The 18,545-nt window shown below is 47.6% G+C and overlaps 1 protein-coding gene across 3 annotated transcripts in view; it reads left to right on the top strand.

Moving 5' to 3' along the window:
• Positions 1–18,545, top strand: part of LOC118657345 (centromere protein P) — a 255,966-nt gene that overhangs the window by 46,761 nt on the left and 190,660 nt on the right. For all 3 annotated transcript variants that reach the window (XM_036311222.1, XM_036311221.1, XM_036311220.1), the window contains one exon: positions 14,552–14,648. In XM_036311222.1, coding sequence (XP_036167115.1) covers positions 14,552–14,648 — 97 coding nt within the window. The remainder of the gene's footprint in view (positions 1–14,551; positions 14,649–18,545) is intronic.

Here is an 18,545-nt window from a genome sequence, read left to right as displayed (position 1 = left end):
TAGGGTGATTATTGATGTATCAGGATTTGGTATAGTTATTTTATCTTTTAATGTCTGGTAGGTCTATAGCTCTGTGTCTCTATTGTTTCTTTTCCCTTGTGTTTCTCTCTGTTGTAGTGGTAGTATTCTATAATATTTTCCTCTGTTTTTAAGTTGTGTCTCAGTTTTCGGATTTTGTGTGTGTGTGTGGTGATCATAAGGTTTATTAAAAAGAAAGGTTACTATATATATCTATATATACAAATATATATACTAGAGGCCCAGTGCATGAAATTCATGCGGGGGGGGGGGTTGTCCCTCAGCCCGGCCTACGCCCTCTCGCAATCCAGGACCCCGTGGGTAAGGTCCCTAGACCTGGCTGGCGATCAGGGCCTACTGGGGCTTTGTTTCCCCTGGCTGCTGGCAGCTGGCCCCGCCCACGCTGCTGCCACTGCTTGCCATCTGTGCAGTGCTGACCCCTCCCTCCCCTGCCACTGGTTGCCTCCCTCTGTGGGGCGATTGTTGGCTGGCCCCACACACCCTCCACAGCGTCACTGGTCGGTGTTCTGGGCCTCCTTCTGTGGGGCGATTGTGGGGCGATGGCGGGGTCCCAGATCAATTGCCCGGCAGAGGGAGGCCCTGCCCACCCGCCGCAGCGCTGCCACCTGGGTGGTCTGGGCCTCCCTCTGTGGCCACTGGCTGGATGGCCCCGCCCACCTGCTGCAGTGCCACTAGCTGGGTAGCCTGGGCCTTCCTCTTTGGGGCAATTGTAGAGCGCCCCCCCTCCCCATGATCGATCGCCCCACCAGCCGGTGGCCTGGGCTTCCCTCTGTGGGGTGATTGTGTGGCAATGGCGGGGTCCCCTGACCAATCTCATCACACCCACCTTGGCTGGTCTGGCGCTAGTGCATGTCAAAACGTGGTCATCTGAAAGGTCGTTCTGCTGTGATCATTTGATGCATATTATGCTTTTACTAGAGGCCCATTTGCAGGCAGATTCCTGCAAGAATAGCGCTTCGCTCACGTCTCTGCCACTCCTACCCCGCCCTTCTCTGCCGCTTCTCTCCCGCCCTCTCTGCCGCTTCTCTCCTGCCCGTCTCCACTACCTCGGCTCCGTTGCTTGGCTTCCTTCTACGGTGTCTTCAGTCGTCGCTCCCAGCTGGTATGTGCAAATTAGACACCATCTTTATTGGCGGTTAATTTGCATATCGCTCTGATTAGCCGATGGTGGGCATAGTGAAGGTACAATTTGCATCTTTGTCTATTATTAGATAGGACTAGGAGCCTGGTGCACGAAATTTGTGCAGGGGGGAGGGGTGCCCTCAGTCTGGCCTTCACCCTCTCCAATCTGAGACCCCTCAGGGAATGTCCAACTACCTGTTTGTGCCCACACATTTAACAGATAACAGCTCCATTGTTGTTTCTTTCTTATGCTTAAAACCATTGGAATTAGTAGGTATTCAAAGTGTGTATACATTTTGGGAGGACACCCTGTATATCTCTAGTCAGCGGTGAAAGAAACCAACAGCAGATTTGGAACCCCCAGACAGGGACCCTCACTCACTCCCCACATGTCTCCCCACTTCACTTTCCACCTTCATGGGTAGCAGGAGAATCAACGTTTTCTCTCATTAATTCGGAAAAGCATGTCCTGTCATTCGCTGCCCGGCAGAAGTGCGCTAGGCCCCAAGCAAGCAAGGCTCAGTCAGGGCAGCCTTCGCTCATGGGTGCTGGCACCCAAAGTGAACATTCCTCCTCTACAGTCGCCCCGACTATCCCACTGTTTCACTGAGAGGATGGAATTCCTCTCTGCCTCTGGGTTCTTGATCTTGAACGCTGACCGAAGGCACCTCGGCGAGGGCCGCCCGCACCCCCCAGGTGTGTCTGTCTGCACTTGCTCCTGCCTCAGAAACCTGCATTAATCCCCCCAGAGGTGATCTCGTTGCTGCACTGGCCTCCGTGGGAACAGGGCATCACCACTCCGCCCTCTCACTGTCATCTCACAGGCGCCCACCCTCAGCACCCAGAACACCCAGACACTCTCCAAAGGACGTGAGCGCATCAGAGGGGATGTGTGCACATCCTGTGGGGGTGTTAGGCATGCCGGGTTGATGGAAGTGCGGTGGAGAGGCGGGGGGGAACTTGTGCACGCCTTGGTTTGCAACTGTTGCAGGCACGGGAGGGTGACAGTGTGCTGGGGGATGTTTGCACGCCAGGGGGGGATGTGCACACCGGAGGCCTCTGGCTTTGCAGATCCGCAAACCCCCGTGGTGCGGCCAGGAGGATGTCAGTCTGGCCCGCCACGGTGGCTGTCCCTGCGATCCTGCACCTTCTGGGCCAGAAGGCGGATCTTGCGCAGCCACTCCTGGGCGCTGATGGCCTGCAGGCACTACTTCAGCTCAGCCTGTAGGCTCCGCTTGGCGCGCTCACAGCTGTCACCACCGCCATGTGGGGAGTACAGGATGCCCTCCGCCGGCCTGCCTGCCCTGTCCAGAGGCTCTCTGCGCTGCTCACCTGCCCAGAGTGACTGGGGCTGGGTGGAAGCCAGGCGTCCTGCCCTGTCCAACCCTGGCCGATCCGCCCCTGTGTGAGCTGCCGCCCCACCGGGAAGGGTCACAGATCCGGGTCCCGGGACTGCGGATAGTCTCAAGCGCTGCCCCCCGCCTAGCAGGATCACAGATCTGTGTCTTGGTCCCATGGACAGCCTCAAGCACTGCCCCCCGTCCGGCAGGGTCACAGATCTTGGTCCCGAGACCACGGACAGCCTCAAGCGCTGCCCCCCCGCCCGCCAGGACATGGATCCGGGTCCCAGACCGCCAACAGTCTCAAGCACTCCCCCCACCCACCAGGTCACGAATCCGGGTCTGGACCGCGGACAGCCTTAAGCACTGCTCCCCACCCGGCAGAGTCACAGATCCGGGTTTGGGACAACGGACAGCCTCCCGCGGTGCCCCCTGCCCGCCAGGTCACGGATCCGGGTCTGGACCGCGGACAGCCTCAAGCACTGCCCCCCGCCCGCCAGGTCACAGATCTGGGTCCCAGACTGCGGACAGCCTCAAGCACTGCCCCCCGCACAGTGGGGTCACAGATCCGGTCCCGGACTGCGGACAGCCTCAAGCACTGCCTCCCGCCTGGCAGGGTCACAGATCCGGTCCCGGACCACGGACAGCCTTGCCCGCTGCTGCCTGCCTTCAGTATGCAAATTAGCCGCCATCTTGTTGCTTCAGGGTGGGGGTCCCCACTGGGGTGCCTGGCCAGTCTGGGTGAGGGGATGATGGCTATTTTCAGGCTGGTGGGCAACTGAGGCTCCCAACCTCTCCTTTCTTTCTTTTTAATTCTGGGATTTATTTACCTTCTATGGTTGTCACTGGAGCTGAGAGCCGGCTTTAGCTCTGAGGCTCGGTTCCAGCTCTGAGACCTCCGCTGCTGAAAGCAGGAATCTTGGTTTGTTTGGGTTCTATAATTGAAACACTGTTGCGATCCTGCTGGCTGAAGCCCGGCTGGCTGAAAGCAGGTTTCTGGGGTTTGTTTAGCTTCTATATTTGCAACATTGTCTCTTAGAGTTGCAGCTCAGAGGCCAGCAGTGGCAGTCGGGGAACCTTGGCTTGCTCCTTCACTGGAGCAAGCAAGCCTCCTATTCACTTCAACTGCCTGGCTGCCGGCCACCATCTTGGTTGGCAGTTAATTTGCATATATCCTGCTGATTAGCCAATGGGAAGGGTGTCGGGGTTATGGTAAATTTGCATGTTTCTCTTTTATTAGATAGGATTATTATCTACACTAATAAAAGAGAAAAATGGTAATTGGCGTACGACTGATACCCTTTTCATTGGCTAATCAGCGAGATATGCAAATTAACTGCCAAGTAAGATGGCAGTTAACCGCCAACAAAGATAGCGGCTAATTTGCATATTGCAGGCAGGATGGTACAGCGCCATCTGAGAGCGGGTTGGGGGTGTGAGTGCCAGCAGTCGCCAGAGACCCGATCCCGCCGGCAGACCCGGACGCGGGCCGGCGGGGCGGCTGCGGCATTCGCCCGCACTCATGCCCCCAACCCGGACCCAATCCCGCCAGCAGACCCGGACGCGGGCCAGCGGGGCGGCTGCGGCGTCCGACCGCACTCACGCCCTCAACCCGCGAGGTTTAACTCCTCTGGCCGAGGCATCAGGCCTGGGCGGAGGGCGGAGCCAGCAATTGGAGGGGGCTGGGGGTCCCCTGCCCAGGCCTGATGCCTGGGCCAGAGGCATCAGGCCTGGGTGGGGGGGTGGAGCCGGGGACTGGGGGGATATGATGGTCCCCTTGCCCAGGCCTGAAGCATGGGTCAGAGGCATCAGGCTTGGGCGGGGGGGTGGAGCAAGCGATCAGAGGGAGATGGGGGTCCCCTGCCCAGGCATGATTCCTGGGCCAGAGGCATCAGGCCTGGGCGGGGGTCAGAGCCAGTGATGGGGGGAGATGGGGGTCCCCTGTCCAAGCCTGACACCTCTGGCGGAGGCATCAGGCCTGGGCAAGGGGCTGATCAGGCGATCGGAGGGTGATGGGGGTCGACCCCTCTGGCCGAGGCATCAGGCCTGGGCAAGGGCGGAGCCGGTGATGGGGGAAGAGGGGGGTCCCCTGCCCAGGCCTGAATCCTGGGCCAGAGGCATCAGGCCTGGGCCAGGGGCAGAGCCAGCAATCGGAGGGGTCTGGGGGTCCCCTGCCCAGGCCTGACGCCTTGGCCAGAGGCATCAGGCCTGGGCTGGGGGCAGAACCAGTGATGGGGGAAATGAGGGTCCCCTGCCCAGGCCTGACACCTCTGGCAGAGGTATCAGGTCTGGGCAAGGGGCCGATCCTGCGATTGGAGGGTGATGGGGGTCAACGCCTGAGAGGGGGCAGGCTGGGCTAAGGGACACCCCCCCCCCAGTGCATGAATTTCGTGCACCGGGCCCCTAGTCCTATCTAATAAAAGAGAAACATGGTAATTAGCCATATGTCCGCTACCCTTCCCATTGGCTAATCAGGGTGATATGCAAATTAACTGCCAGCCAAGATGGCGGCCGGCAGCCAGGCAGCTTGAAGCTAACATGAGGCTTGCTTGCTTCAGTGACGGAGGACTCCAACGTTCCCCAACTGCCGTTGCTGGCCTCTGAGCTTGCAGTTTGTAACATTGTTACCAATATAGAAGCTAAACAAAACCCCAGAAACCTGCTTTCAGCCGGCCGGGATCTCAGAGCTGGAGTTGAAACAGTGTTTCGATTATAGAACCAAAACAAACCAGATACCTTCTTTCAGCAGCGGAGGCCTAAGAGATGGAGCCAAGCCTCAGAGCTAAACCTGGCCCAGAATAAAAAAGAAAAAAAAAAGAAAAAAAGGAGTGGTTGGGAGCTTCAGTCACCCGCCAGCCTGAAAACAGCCCTCAGCCCCTCACCCAGGCTGGCCAGGCACCCCAGTGGGGACCCCCACCCTGATCCAGGACACCCTTCAGGGCAAACCAGCCGGCCCCCACCCGTGCACCAGGCCTCTATCCTATATAGTAAAAGGGTAATATGCCTCCCAGTACCGGGATCAGCAGAGCCACGAGGCCTCTCGGCACCGGGATCAGCGTGACGGGGGCAGCGCCCAAACCCCCTGATCGCCCTGCGGCTCTGTGTGTGACAGGGGGCAGGGCCACAGCCTCCCCATCGCCCTGCTCTGTGTGTGACAGGGGGCGGTGCCCCAACTCCCCTATCGGCCCTACCCTGAGCGTGACTGAGGGTGGCATTGCAACCTCCCGATCCGCCCTGCTCTTTGCATGACAGGGGGCGGCGCCCCAACTTCCCAATCAGCCCTGCTCTGAGCCCGACCAGGGGCTGCACCTAGGGATCGGGCCTGCCCTCTGCCACTCGGGATTGGGCCTAAGCCAGCAGGTCATTATCTCCCGAGGGGTCCCAGACTGTGAGAGGGCACAGGTTGTTCTGAGGAACCCCCCTTCCCCCCGAGTGCACAAATTTTTGTGCACCGGGCCTCTAGTAGACTAATATAATAGGCCTTGTGTATGAATTTGTGCATGGTTGGGTGGCCTGCAGGGATTGGGCCCCAGCTTGTGTCCTCAGCTTTGCAGCCCTAGCTCGCACCCCCACCTCGCAGCCCCGCAGTCCTGCCTGGCACCCCACCTTGGCCTGGTGCTGTCCCCTTACCTGCTCCACCATCCCGCCTGCAGGGTGATTGATCGGGGCTGGGCCCCTCACCCAGCTCCCTCAGTGCCTGGGAGCCAGAGGAGGCCCTACCCTAGCCATCCCTACTGGTCACGGTCTGCGGGGCGATTGGCAGGGCGATTGGGCCACCGCTCGCACCTGCCTTGGCCTGCCACCGCCCGCCACCTGCTCCGCAATCCCTCTGCAGTCCCACTGTTGTCGGGGCCCATAGAGGCCAGCAGCACCTCCACTGCAGCCCGCTGTCACTGATGCCTGTGATGTTTCGTGCCGCCCCCTCGTGGTCAGCACACGTCTTAGTGAGCAGTCAAACTCACGGTCTCCCACTGGAATGACCGCCTGAAGGGACAGTTTGCATATTAGGCTTTTATTATATAGGATAGTAGTTTTTTGTTTTTCCTGAAAGCAGTTTATCATTTACCTTTGCAAATTCAGACTTCTACCCTCTCCTTTTATGTTTTTTGTTGTCATTAAAAATGTTCCCTACTTATGTTGAGTTCATTCCCAAATTGCAGTAACTATTGTATTCTTCTTTCTCTTTTTAAATATTTTTACCTTTAATTTCTAAGTGATACTTAAGTGTATAGTACCTTATTCTGTAAAAAGGGTTGTAATATTCGGCTTCTATCTGTCTCTTGGTAATCTCTGTCATTGTTTTGTGTCCTTTTGTTCTTTGTTTCAGGTAGAATAACCCTATTGAACATTTCCTGTAATGGAGGTCTTCTGCTGATAAATTTCCTCAGCTTCTGTATGTCTAGAAAAGTCTATTTCTTTTTCATATCTAAAGGATAACTTTGCTGGATATATTATTTTTGGCGATAATTTCTCTCTTTTTTTAGTAGCTTAAATATATAATTCTACTCTCTCCTAGCTTGTAGGGTTTCTTCTGAGAAAGCCAGTGATAATTAATGGGATTTTCTGTATCAGTTACTTTTCCCTGGTTGCATCGAGAATTATTTCTATGTCATTAATTTTTGACAATTTTAATACAATTTGACTTTAAAAAGGCCTTTGTTAGGTTGAGATAATTAGGTGTTCTGTTTGCCTTTTGGTTTCAAGGATTTAGCCCTTTCCATAGGTTTGGGAAGGTCTCATCCACTATTTGTTTGAGTAGATCTCAATTCCCTTCTTTCCTTCTTGGTCTCCTAGTATGCCTGTCACTCTTATACAGTATTACTCTTTCTGATGGAGTCAGATTGCTCTCGTAGAGGTGTTTTTTAACTCTCAGGACTGTCTTTCCTCTGCATTATATCTTTGATATCACTAATTCTTTCCTCCATCTGGTCAGCTCTTTATCCTAAGCTTGCTAGTTATTTTTTTGATCTCTTTTATTGAGTTCTTTCTCTTCAGAATTTCTATTTGGTTCTTTTTTAGCTTCTAGCTCTTTGATAAAAAACTCCTTTTGTTTGTTGATTTTATTTGAGTCTATTAAACTGCCTATGTGTGTTTTCTTTTATCTCATTGAGTATTTTAGAATTGCAGTCTTGGAATTTCTAGCATTTAAATTACATATTTGCACGTCTTTAAGTTTATTTTCTGAATATTTTTTATTTTCTTTCTGAGCTGCCTCATTACAAGTCTCTGACTCTTGAAATCTCTGGAGCAAGGTATTCTGTGCTTTCTGGGGAGGAAAGCGTCTTTTCTGTGACCAGTCCTTGATCATAGGGCATCAATGCCTCAGCAGAATGTGGTGGGCAGTAGTGTTCCAGGTCCATGAAATCCAGCAAGGTCTCCTGATGGGTGGGGAGGGATGAGCTGGCAGTGGCTGGCTAATGCTTTTGTGGCTTTGTTCTCCCAGTAATGGTGAGTGTCAGACATCAGTAGCCTCCCCTCTATATCTCCATTCCTGGAATTAGCCACAGAGTATACCTGTCACTCAGGAAAAAACTTTCTGGCCATGACCGGTTTGGCTCAGCGGATAGAGCGTCGGCCTGCAGACTCAAGGGTCCCAGGTTCGATTCCGGTCAAGGTCATGTACCTTGGTTGCGGGCATATTCCCAGTAGGGGGTGTGCAGGAGGCAGCTGATCAATGTTTCTCTCTCATCGATGTTTCTAACTCTCTATCTCTCTCCCTTCCTCTCTGTAAAAAATCAATAAAATATATTTTTTTTAAAAAAACTTTCTGTGGTTCCATTTCTCAAAATTCCAGACATTGTGGTCTGCAGCCCGACACTTAGCATACAGCTTCTTCTGTGGTCCACTGCCACTCTGGGAGGTGGGATGAGGCAGCCAGTCTCGTTGACTTTGTTTTTCTGCCTGGTGATAGTGGCCTTCAGACCATTTCACTTCTGTTCTTTGTCCCTGCCCAAATCACTGGGCTCATCCACAGCACATACTGACCAGGAATGCTCACTGCACCTGTATGCGCCTCCTAGCTAAGGGAGTGCATTACAACCTTATTCCTTCTCCTGAGACCAACAGTGAGCTCTGGGCTGTGTCCAGGGAACCAACTCAGCTCTTTCCTCCTCTTGGTTTACTCCACTTGCCCACCTTCAGATGTTTCAGTGCACAGATATCTCAGATGTGTTTATGTGTTGAGTATTGAATCCTTTGTTGAATGATAGCTATTCAAATTGTTGTAATATCAGTGGGAGAGACCAAGGGGACCTCTCACATTGCCATTTCTCTGAGATCTTTATGTTGGATTTTATCAAATGCTCTGCTGGGGTCCAACCCCAGCAGGTCCAGGGGTCCCCAAAGGTGTGGATGGAGTCGGTGAAGAAGGAAGGACACGGAGACAGTGTTCAGTTGATCAGCAGCCTAGCCAGGATCTCCAGCCAAGTTCTGGTCTGGATCTCCAGAGAGGTTCTGCTTTGGATCTCCAGCCAAGTTCTGGTTAGTATCTCCAGCCAGGTTCTGTGTCCATGTTCTCTTGCTAGGTTCTCCAGGTTCTCCAGCCAGGTTCTGTAGCCATGTTCCCTCGCTAGGTTCTCCAGCCAGGTTCAGTCACCAGATTCTAGTCAGGTTCTCTTGCCAATTTCTGTAGTCAGGTTCAGTCCAGGATCTTTTGCCATGCTCTCTCCAGCGAAGTTCTTCTGTCTGTAGGTTCTGTGTAGGTTCTGTCTTCTTAGTTCTGTGTTCTAAGCTCTGTATTCTAAGTTCTGTGTCTTGCTGTCTTGTTGCATCTGTATTTATACCAGTTTATTCAATCCTATCAATCTCTATTACAAAGGTTAGGGCGTTTCTTATCTTCATTCCAGGGAGTAAAGATTATGTAGCTTAAGCATGATTGTTCGTAGTTAAAGTGATTAATTACCCGCCTGGTACTTAGTTAAGAGGTTTTATTCCCTCCCTAACTTCAGGGGAAAATCCCTACCTGGGGAAACAACCTTTCTCAGAGAGGAGACCTTGGTTAAAACACATAGTGCCAAGAAGGTGAGCAAACATATTAAGAACAATATGCCATATATGCCAGGTCCCTTGAAACAGCAAGGATGGACCGGCTCCCGGCAATGCTCTTTCTGCTTCTATTGATATGATCGTATGATTTTTCTTTTTCTTTTTCTTTATGTGGTGTATTGATTTGCAAATGAACCAAGTTGGCATCCCTGGATGAAATCCCAACTGATTATGGTGTATGGTTGTTTTAATATATAGCTGAATTTGTTTTGCTAGTGTTTTTTTTAAATTAAATTTATTGGGGTGACATTGGTTGATAGGGTCATATAGGTTTCAGGTGTACATTTCATGTGATTGGTATGTTGCATTGTGTGCCCATTACCCAAAGTCAAATCACCTTCCATTACCATATATTTGGTCCCCTCTACCTTTTACTACTCCTGCACCCACTTCCCTCTTGTAACCACCATGCTATTTTCTATGTCTATGAGTTTCAGTTTAGATCCCACTTATGAGAAAAATCATATGGTTCTTAGCTTTTCCTGACAGATTTATTTTGCTTTCTATAATATTCTCAAAACTAATCCATGTTGTCAGAAAAAATTTCATTTTTTCTTATGCCTGTGTAGTATTCCATTGTATAGATGTACCATGTCTTCTTTATTGAATACTAAATTAAAGAATGGTTTTGTTCTTTCCATGTCTTGGCCACTGTAATGCTGCAGTGAACATAGTGGTGCATATATCTTTGTGAATAAATAATATTCCATGTATGAGCATGCATTTTTGTTATCCATTCACTCATTGATAGATATGTTATTTGCATGTCTTTGCTACAGTAAATAATGTTGCAGTAAGCATGAGAGTGCATATATTTTTTCAAGTTAGTGTTTTTGTTTCTTTTAGATAATTTCCAAAAAGTGGAGTTGGTGGATCATATATGATCATTGTAGTTGTAATTTTTTGAGGAAACTCCATACAGTTTTCATATGCCTCTACCAGTTTACATTTTCACCAGCAGTGCACAAGGGTTCACTTTTCTCCACATTCTGGTCAACACTTGTTATTTCTTATCCTATATGATAAAAGCCTTATATGCAAATTGTCCCCTGGACTGGGAGTTTGACAAGGGGGCAGGGCCAGCCAACCATGGGAAGGGAGGCCCTGGCCGGCGGTGGTGGCAGGCAGCTGGGGGAAGGGAGGCCCCAGCCGGAGGTGGCAGCAGACAGCCGGCGGAAGGGAGGTCCTGGCCAGCAGCTGGCAGTTGCTAGGGACCCTATCCGTGCACGAATTTCGTGCACTGGGCCTCTAGTACTATATAATAAAAGGCCAATATGCAAATTGTCCCTTCTACTGGGAGTTTGACCGGGAGTTCAACCGGGGGGCGGGGCCAGCCGACCAACCGCCACAGCCCCTCCCCATGGCCGGCCCGGCCTGATCGGCCCCAATAGAAGCGGGCCGGCTGACCCCACTCGTGCACGAATTCGTGCACCGGGCCTCTAGTCTTTTATAATAGCCATTTTGACAGGCATGAGGTAATATTTCATTGTGGTTTTGGTTTCCATTTTCCTGAGATTAGTGATGTTGAGTACTTTTTAATGTGCCTGTTGTCCATCTTCCTTCCTTCCTTCCTCCCTTCCTTCCTTCCTTCCTTCCTTCCTTCCTTCCTTCCTTCCTTCCTTCCTTCCTTCCTTTTATTGTTTAAAGTATTACATATGTCTCCTTTTTCCCCCATTGACCCCTCCCCGGCCACTCACACCCCCCAGGACAAGTCCCCACCTCCCCAGTGTCGTGTCCATTGGTTATACTAATATGCACGCATATAAGTCCTTTGGTTGTATGTCTTCTTTGGAAAAATGTTTCTTTAGGTCAGTGGTTCTCAACCTGTGGGTCGTGACCCCTTTGGGGGTCGAATGACCCTTTCACAGGGGTTGCTTAAGACCATCGGAAAACACATATATAATTACATATTGTTTTTGTGATTAATCACTATGCTTTAATTATGTTCAATTTGTAACAATGAAATTGGGGGTCACCACAACATGAGGAACTGTATTAAAGGGTCACGGCATTAGGAAGGTTGAGAACCACTGCTTTAGGTACTCCACCCATTTTTTAATGGGATTGTTTTTTGTTTGTTTGGTTTTGTTATTTTTTGCTATTGTATTATATAAGTTCTTTATATATTTATGATATTAATCCCTATCAGATACTTGCTTTGGAAATATATTTTTCCATTTGGTACATTCTTTTTTATTCTGTTGACGGTTTTTGTTACTCTGCAGAAATTTTTTAGTTTGATGTAGTCCCTTGTTTATTTTGCTTTTGTTGCCTTAGCTTTTGGTGTCAAATTAAGACCAGTGTGTTGGTGTCAGCCCCAAGGGCGTGCTTAGGTTCTCTTATATAGGGTAGAAGTAGAAAAATAGGGTCAGGGTGTGGGTGGACAAGTCAGTCAAGTGGAGGGGAGGGAGGAGAATGCATGGGTCAGTCAGTCGGAGAGGAGTTCTTATCTTGCTTCTGCAGGCATAGGTGGTCCTCCCCATGCCATGGGAAAGGCTTATAACACTATGCACTGAGTGGCCAGATTATTATGACCGGCCAGATTATTATGACCACCCCATCAGTACAATGAAGTGAATTAGTTACGCAAATAATAATAAAACCTTGAGAGTATTTGCTTAGCAAGTTTTCAATATTCATTATTTTTGGAAGTGTCATTGAAGTACTGATGGGGTGGTCATAATAATCTGGTCAGTCATAATAATCTGGCCACTCAGTGTATATTTCAGAAAACATGTCCAAGCAGGAGAAATTAGGGGAAGTTCATCCTAACAATTACCAAGATCAGTGTCCTCCCTTTTCTTTTATCTTACATGATCTCTGCTGCTAGAGGGGAGAAATGTTTCCCTGGGCCTTTTTTAAAACTCTACCCTATGGCAGTTTTGGGTTGCAGTCTCCTCTAGTGTTCATTTGGGATATACAAGAGGCAAAAACAAACCTCTGGAAACCGAACACCTGATCCTCCCTTAATTCCTGAAGTCTCAACCCATTCTGCCTTCTGTCCACATTTCAGAATCTTTCATTACTTCTTATGTGCCTTATATCAGTGGTTCTAAATTATCATTAATGGGAGTCTGGGAGGAATGTGCTTTTAGATCTATCATGATTAGGATGGGAACTTTACTCCAACACTTACTGAATGAATGATTAAATGAATACACACATATTACCTACAAGTTGCTTGTGCTTGTGGGTGCCAGTATAACAATAGGTATAGTAGTAACAAAATTAAGATAAATTCCTATGGGAACTTGTTAACATAAAAAACATTCAAACCTGTAAAGAATTTTTGTGAGTTTATTTGAACAAAACTGTCGACAAGTGCTGGAAAGCAGAATCTCAAAGAATTAATATAATGCTTCAGAGAATGGCATTGCTCTGGAGTATGGCAGGTTTTAACCTATTTTTATACATTACAATAAAAGGAGGAGACGTAAGTGGGTTACATGAAATTCATTGGTGATAGATTAGGGAGTCAGGAAAAAGCAAAGCAGGGAGACCCCTGGGATTGGATAAAAATTAAAATGATAGACTCATGTTTCTTTTACTTAGGTGGGTACAGGATAATTAACAGTCAAAACATGAGACCATTCTTTGTGGTCTAACTTTAGATCTCTTAGTTTGCAAGACCTCCACACAGGTTAGTATGTGGCCCCTTTTTGTCCACAAACTCATAGGCACAGAAAATATTTCTAGTGATTTTAGAATAGAACATGTGGTGTAGTGGTGAGATCATTGTCCAGACAATAATTTTCTGACACCAAGTGGGTGTCCTTCAATTCAGTTTAATCATGACTCACAGGTTAAGGGCAAAATCCTCCACAAGACTGCTCCATTTCATATGCCAGCACAAGTCTCAGGGGCCCCTGCATGTCTGACCTACTTAGCAATCATTTGAGTGTTCCCACAGCGCCCTCAGATATTTTTAAAATATATTTTTAATGATTTCAGAGACGACGAAAGAGAGAGAGAGAGACAGAAAGAGAGAGAGAGAGAGAGAGAGAGAGAGAGAGAGAGAGAGAGAGATGGAAACATCAAGATGAGAGAGAATCATTGATCAGCTGCCTCCTGCACGCCCCCTACTGGGGATAGAGCCTGCAACTCTGGCATGTGCCCTTGACTAGAATCAAACCCAGGACCCTTTAGTCCGCAGGCTGATGCTTTATTCACTGAGCCAGAGCAGCTAGGGCAAGCCCCCTCAGATTTGATAATTTGCTGAGACTCAAGAAACTCACTGAAAAATGTTATACTAAAAACTGTGATTTTATTATTAAAGGTACAACCTAGAAACAGCCAAATGGAAACAATGACTAGGCATGGTCTGGGGCAGGGGTGGGGTGGGGTATGAGGAGAAATGTAGACTTTTGCGCCCTTTCTTGCAGAATCCATGCACATTAGCCTCCAGCTCCACTGAGCTTTGTTGTCCAGATTTTTTATTGGTGTTTCCTTACCTATTGATATTTGATTAAATGATTGCCCATGTGATTGAGCTCCTCCCACCCTCTCTCCTTCCTAGAGGTCTGGTTGGCCCAAAGTTTCAATCTCTTTGATCGAGTGGTTGGTGATTCTGGTGACCAGTCCCTATCTGGAGGCTATCTAGGGGTCACCTTGAGTCATTCACATCACAAAGGCACTCCTGGCACTCGGGACTTTTAAGGGTTTTTGAAGCTCTGTGCCAGCAACTAGGGACAAAACAAGATATATTCTTTATTCTACCACAGTTATCAAGTAAAATTCCAAGGAGAATGTGGCATCTGAGTGGTGCCTTGAAAGATGGGTAGGATTTAAACATTTGCAGATGGGGAAAAGGGCATTCCAGGCTGAAAAAGTTGCATTAGCAACCACACAGGCACACACTCGAAAGTGCAGAGTTCAGTATGTAGAAATATATCTAATATTTTCTTTAGCTTTAGTGAAGGATCTATAAAAAAAGAATATTGAATAAAGCCAGGTTGGACCTCTCATTTAATAATATTTATTAATTAGAAACTTTTTTATTCCTACAGAGCAGAAGAAAGAAGAGATTTGTTTATGTTTTTCCGAAGCCTGCACTTTTTTGTGGAATGGTGTGAATATCGGAAGCGCACATTTAAACATTTCAAGGTAGTGTCTAAAGTCTTCAAATTTAAACATATGATGAAAAAGTGAAACTCATTTTTTAAAAAAAATATATTTTATTGATTTTTTACAGAGAGGAAGGGAGAGAGTTAGAAACATCGATGAGAGAGAAACACCGATCAGCTACCCTCTGCACATCTCCTACTGGGGATGTGCCCGCAACCGAGGCACATGCCCTTGACAGGAATCGAACCTGGGACCCTTCAGTCCACAGGCCGACACTCCATCCACTGAGCCAAACCGGTTTTGGCATGAAACTCATTTTAATTTGGAGATTTAACATAACATTCTTTCCTTAAAGTTTTTAAACAAGAAAAATTTAATTGGCTTCTGGAATTTGCAATTATTTGGAATAAATGAAGGAGGCATGCTTTTGTACAAATCAGTGAATCTTTATGATGGAATATCTTGAAAGAAGTGTAGTTATATTTTTATATGTTTTATAATACACATTTTAAAAAATTAATTTATCAGGGGTACTTAAAGTGAAATGACAGAGGCTAATAAAGAGCCCCAACTGGTATGGCTCTGTTGGTTGGGCATCACATCCCGTGTACCAAAAGCTTGCCTGTTCGATTTCTGGTGAGGGCACATGCCTGCCTGGGCAGGAGGCAGCTGATGAATGTTTCTCTCTCTCCCCTCTCCCTTCTGTCTCTAAGAGTCAATTTAAAAAGTCTTTTTAAAAAAAGAATAAAATTGTAGCATGCTTATCACATAGCAGTATGATCTTCCTGAGTTAGCCTTTGTATTTCAAGCTTCTTAATTATCAATATTTCAAGTTTAAATACTACACCCTGATTCTTACAAAGTAATGATTCTTAAGTCTGATCCTGATATATTAAAAAACTCCTTTTTGTTCCTTTTGTTTGTTTTCTGGCATAACTAGAATTATGTTTGGCTGCATTGTAATCCTCCAGGTTCTACATAGTTGGATAGCATCAAATTATTAACATCAGTGATCCACACAAAAACCAGCTCTGAAAGAGTCAGCATAAGTAGGCTCTCAAGGTTCAGGTTTCTCCAAGAGCCAGTAACTCTCCTTTGTTTTGTTTTCTATTATTATTATTACTAGAGGCCCAGTGCACGAAAGTTCATGCACTGGCGGGCTGTCCCCCAGCCCGGCCTGCCCCCTCTCACAGTCCGGGAGCCCTCAGGGGATGTCCTACTGATGGCGTAGGCCCACTCCCTGTGGAGAGTGGGCTTGGAGAGCGGGCCTAAGCCGCAGTCTGGCCTCTCTCTGTGGGAGGCGACTGGCCTGATCATGGGAAGGCGCCACCCCCATCACCCCGCTGCTGCTGCCACTGCCAGCGGCCACTGCGACTGACTGCCGGCCAACTGACTGCTGGCTGTCGGCCCTCCCTTCTTAGTTCTGGCCCTGTCCCCTGCCCACTGGTGGGTGGGGGGTGATCTGGGGCCAGGTTGGCTGTGGGAGGGGCTGTGGGAGGGGCTGTGGGAGGTTGAGACACAGCAGGTCGCACCCCGCCCAGCCTCTGTGGAGGCCTGGCGCCGGGCCTGGGCCTGCGTCGCTGCGCAGCCCCCTCTCCCTCTGCCTCTGTGAAAGGGGCTGAGGTGCTGGACTGACCCATGCGAGGCCTCTCCCGCGCCGCCAGCCAAGGCGCAGCTGCTGTGCTTTGTCTGGATGGACGTCTGGAAGTTGTCCTGTCTAATCAGCGGATTACCCTTTATTAGTATAGATTATTTGCATTCAGTTTGGTTGAACTAATAAAATCTGTCAGGCATAGGGTTTTCTTTAGAATGAAACATGCTAATATCTGTATCTGTACTGTGGTCCCTTGAAGAGTTCTCTTGATTATCTCGTTTACTTTCGGGTGCTCTTGGCACCAGAACAATTAAATAGTTCTTCTTCACAAATGATTGAGGAATATGCCGCCAGTTATAGTTATGAATTACCTAATGTGGTTGGTTGTTTATACATTTGGGTGGGTTGTGGGGAATGTGAGCACTAGTCCCATTTCCAAAGCCAGTTCACCTCCAGGTGCTTTCCATGCAGGTGTGAAGTATAATTGTGTGTTTTTCCTGTAGGCAGAGCACTTCTATGGTGATAAGTTTACTACAATGGAAAGAAACAGTCACATTGTTGTACAATCATGTCAATATCTAGCTCCAGAAGTTTTTCATTATTCCAAACTGAAACTCTGTCCCCATTATATGGTAACTTGCCATTTCCTTCTCCCGCAGCTTCCGGGAACTAGCATTCTAGCTTCTGTTTCTATGAATTTGACCACTCTGGTTACCTCATTGAAGCAGAATCCTAAAATTAGCCCTTTGCCAGGCTTATTTCAGGTAACATAATGTCCTCAAGGCTCATCTGTGTGGTTGCATATGTCATGATTTCCTTCCTTTTTAGGCTGAATAGTATTCCATTTTATGTGCTTTATCACATTCTGTTGATCCATCCATCTGTTGATGGACAGCTGGGTGTTTCTATCTTTTGGTTATTACGAAAATGTTTCTATGAAGCAAGGTGTACAATAACCATTATATCTGTTCGAATCCTTGCTTTCAGTTCTCTTAAGTATAACCTGCGAGTGGAATTCCTGGATTATATGGCAAGTCTATCTTTAATATTTTTTAAGAACTGCATGTTTGTTTCCATAGTAGCTGTACCATTTTACATTTCCAACATCAGTGTACAAGGCTTCCAATTCCTTCATATCCAGTTGTTAATTTGGGTGGGTTTTTTTCTTTTTTTGTCATAGCCAGCCTAATGGGTGTGAAGTGGTATTCTCATTGTCTGTGTGTGTGGTTTTTAAAAATATTTTTATTGATTTCAGAGAGGAAGGGAGAGGGAAAGATAGAAACATCAATGATGAGAGAGAATCATTGATCAGCTGCTTCCTGCATGCCCCTTACTGGGGATCAAGCCTGTAACCCGAGGACGTGACCTAGACTGGAATCGAACTCGGGACCCTCCAGTTCACAGGCCGATGCTCTATCCACTGAGCAAATCAACTAGGGCCTCATTGTGGTTTTGATTTGCATTTTCTCAGTAACCAGCAATGTTGAGCATCTCTTCATGTGCTTATGGGCTATTTGTATGTTGTCTTTGGAGAAATATCTATGCAAGGCCTTTCCGCACTGAATCAGATTGTTGGAGTTTTTATTGTTGAGTTGTAGTTCTTCATATATTCTAGATATTGATCCCTTATCTGATACATAATTGGTAAATATTTTCTCCCATCCCCTGGATTGTCTTTTCATTCTCTTGAGAATGTCTTTTGATGCATGAAAGTTTTTAATTTTGAAGAAGCCAAATTATCTATTTTTAATGCCATATCCAAAATATTATTGTCAAATTTAATGTCATAAAGATTTTTCTCTAATAGTTTTATAGTCGCGCTGACTGGTTTGGCTCAGTGGATAGAGTGCCGGCCTGTGGACTGAAAGGTCCCAGGTTCGATTCCAGTCAAGGGCATGTACCTTGGTTGTGGGCACATCCCCAGTGGAGGATGTGCAGGAGGCAGCTGATTGATGTTTCTAACTCTCTATCCCTCTCCCTTCCTCTCTGTAAAAAATCAATAAAATATATTTTTTAAAAAAGAGTTTTATAGTTTAGCCCTTAAGTTTAGGTGTTTAGTTTGTAAGCTAAGGATCCAACCTCATTCTTTTGCATGTGCTTATTCAGTTTTCCAGCATTGTTTGTGGAAGAGACTGTCCTTTTCCTATTGAGTGGTCTTGGCACCTTTGTTGAAAATCATTTGAAAATATATATATATATGCGTAAAGGTTTGTTTCTGGGCTCTCTATAATATTCCATTGGTCGCTATGTCTGTCCTTATACCAATACCACACTTTTAATTAGTGTATCTCTGTAGTTGCATCTGAAAGGAGCATGTGTGAATCCTCCAGTTTTGTTCTTTC

Source organism: Myotis myotis, unplaced genomic scaffold (genome assembly GCF_014108235.1).
Source record: "Myotis myotis isolate mMyoMyo1 unplaced genomic scaffold, mMyoMyo1.p scaffold_m19_p_52, whole genome shotgun sequence".
NCBI lineage: Eukaryota > Metazoa > Chordata > Mammalia > Chiroptera > Vespertilionidae > Myotis > Myotis myotis.
This window is presented reverse-complemented; position numbering and strand designations above follow the sequence as displayed.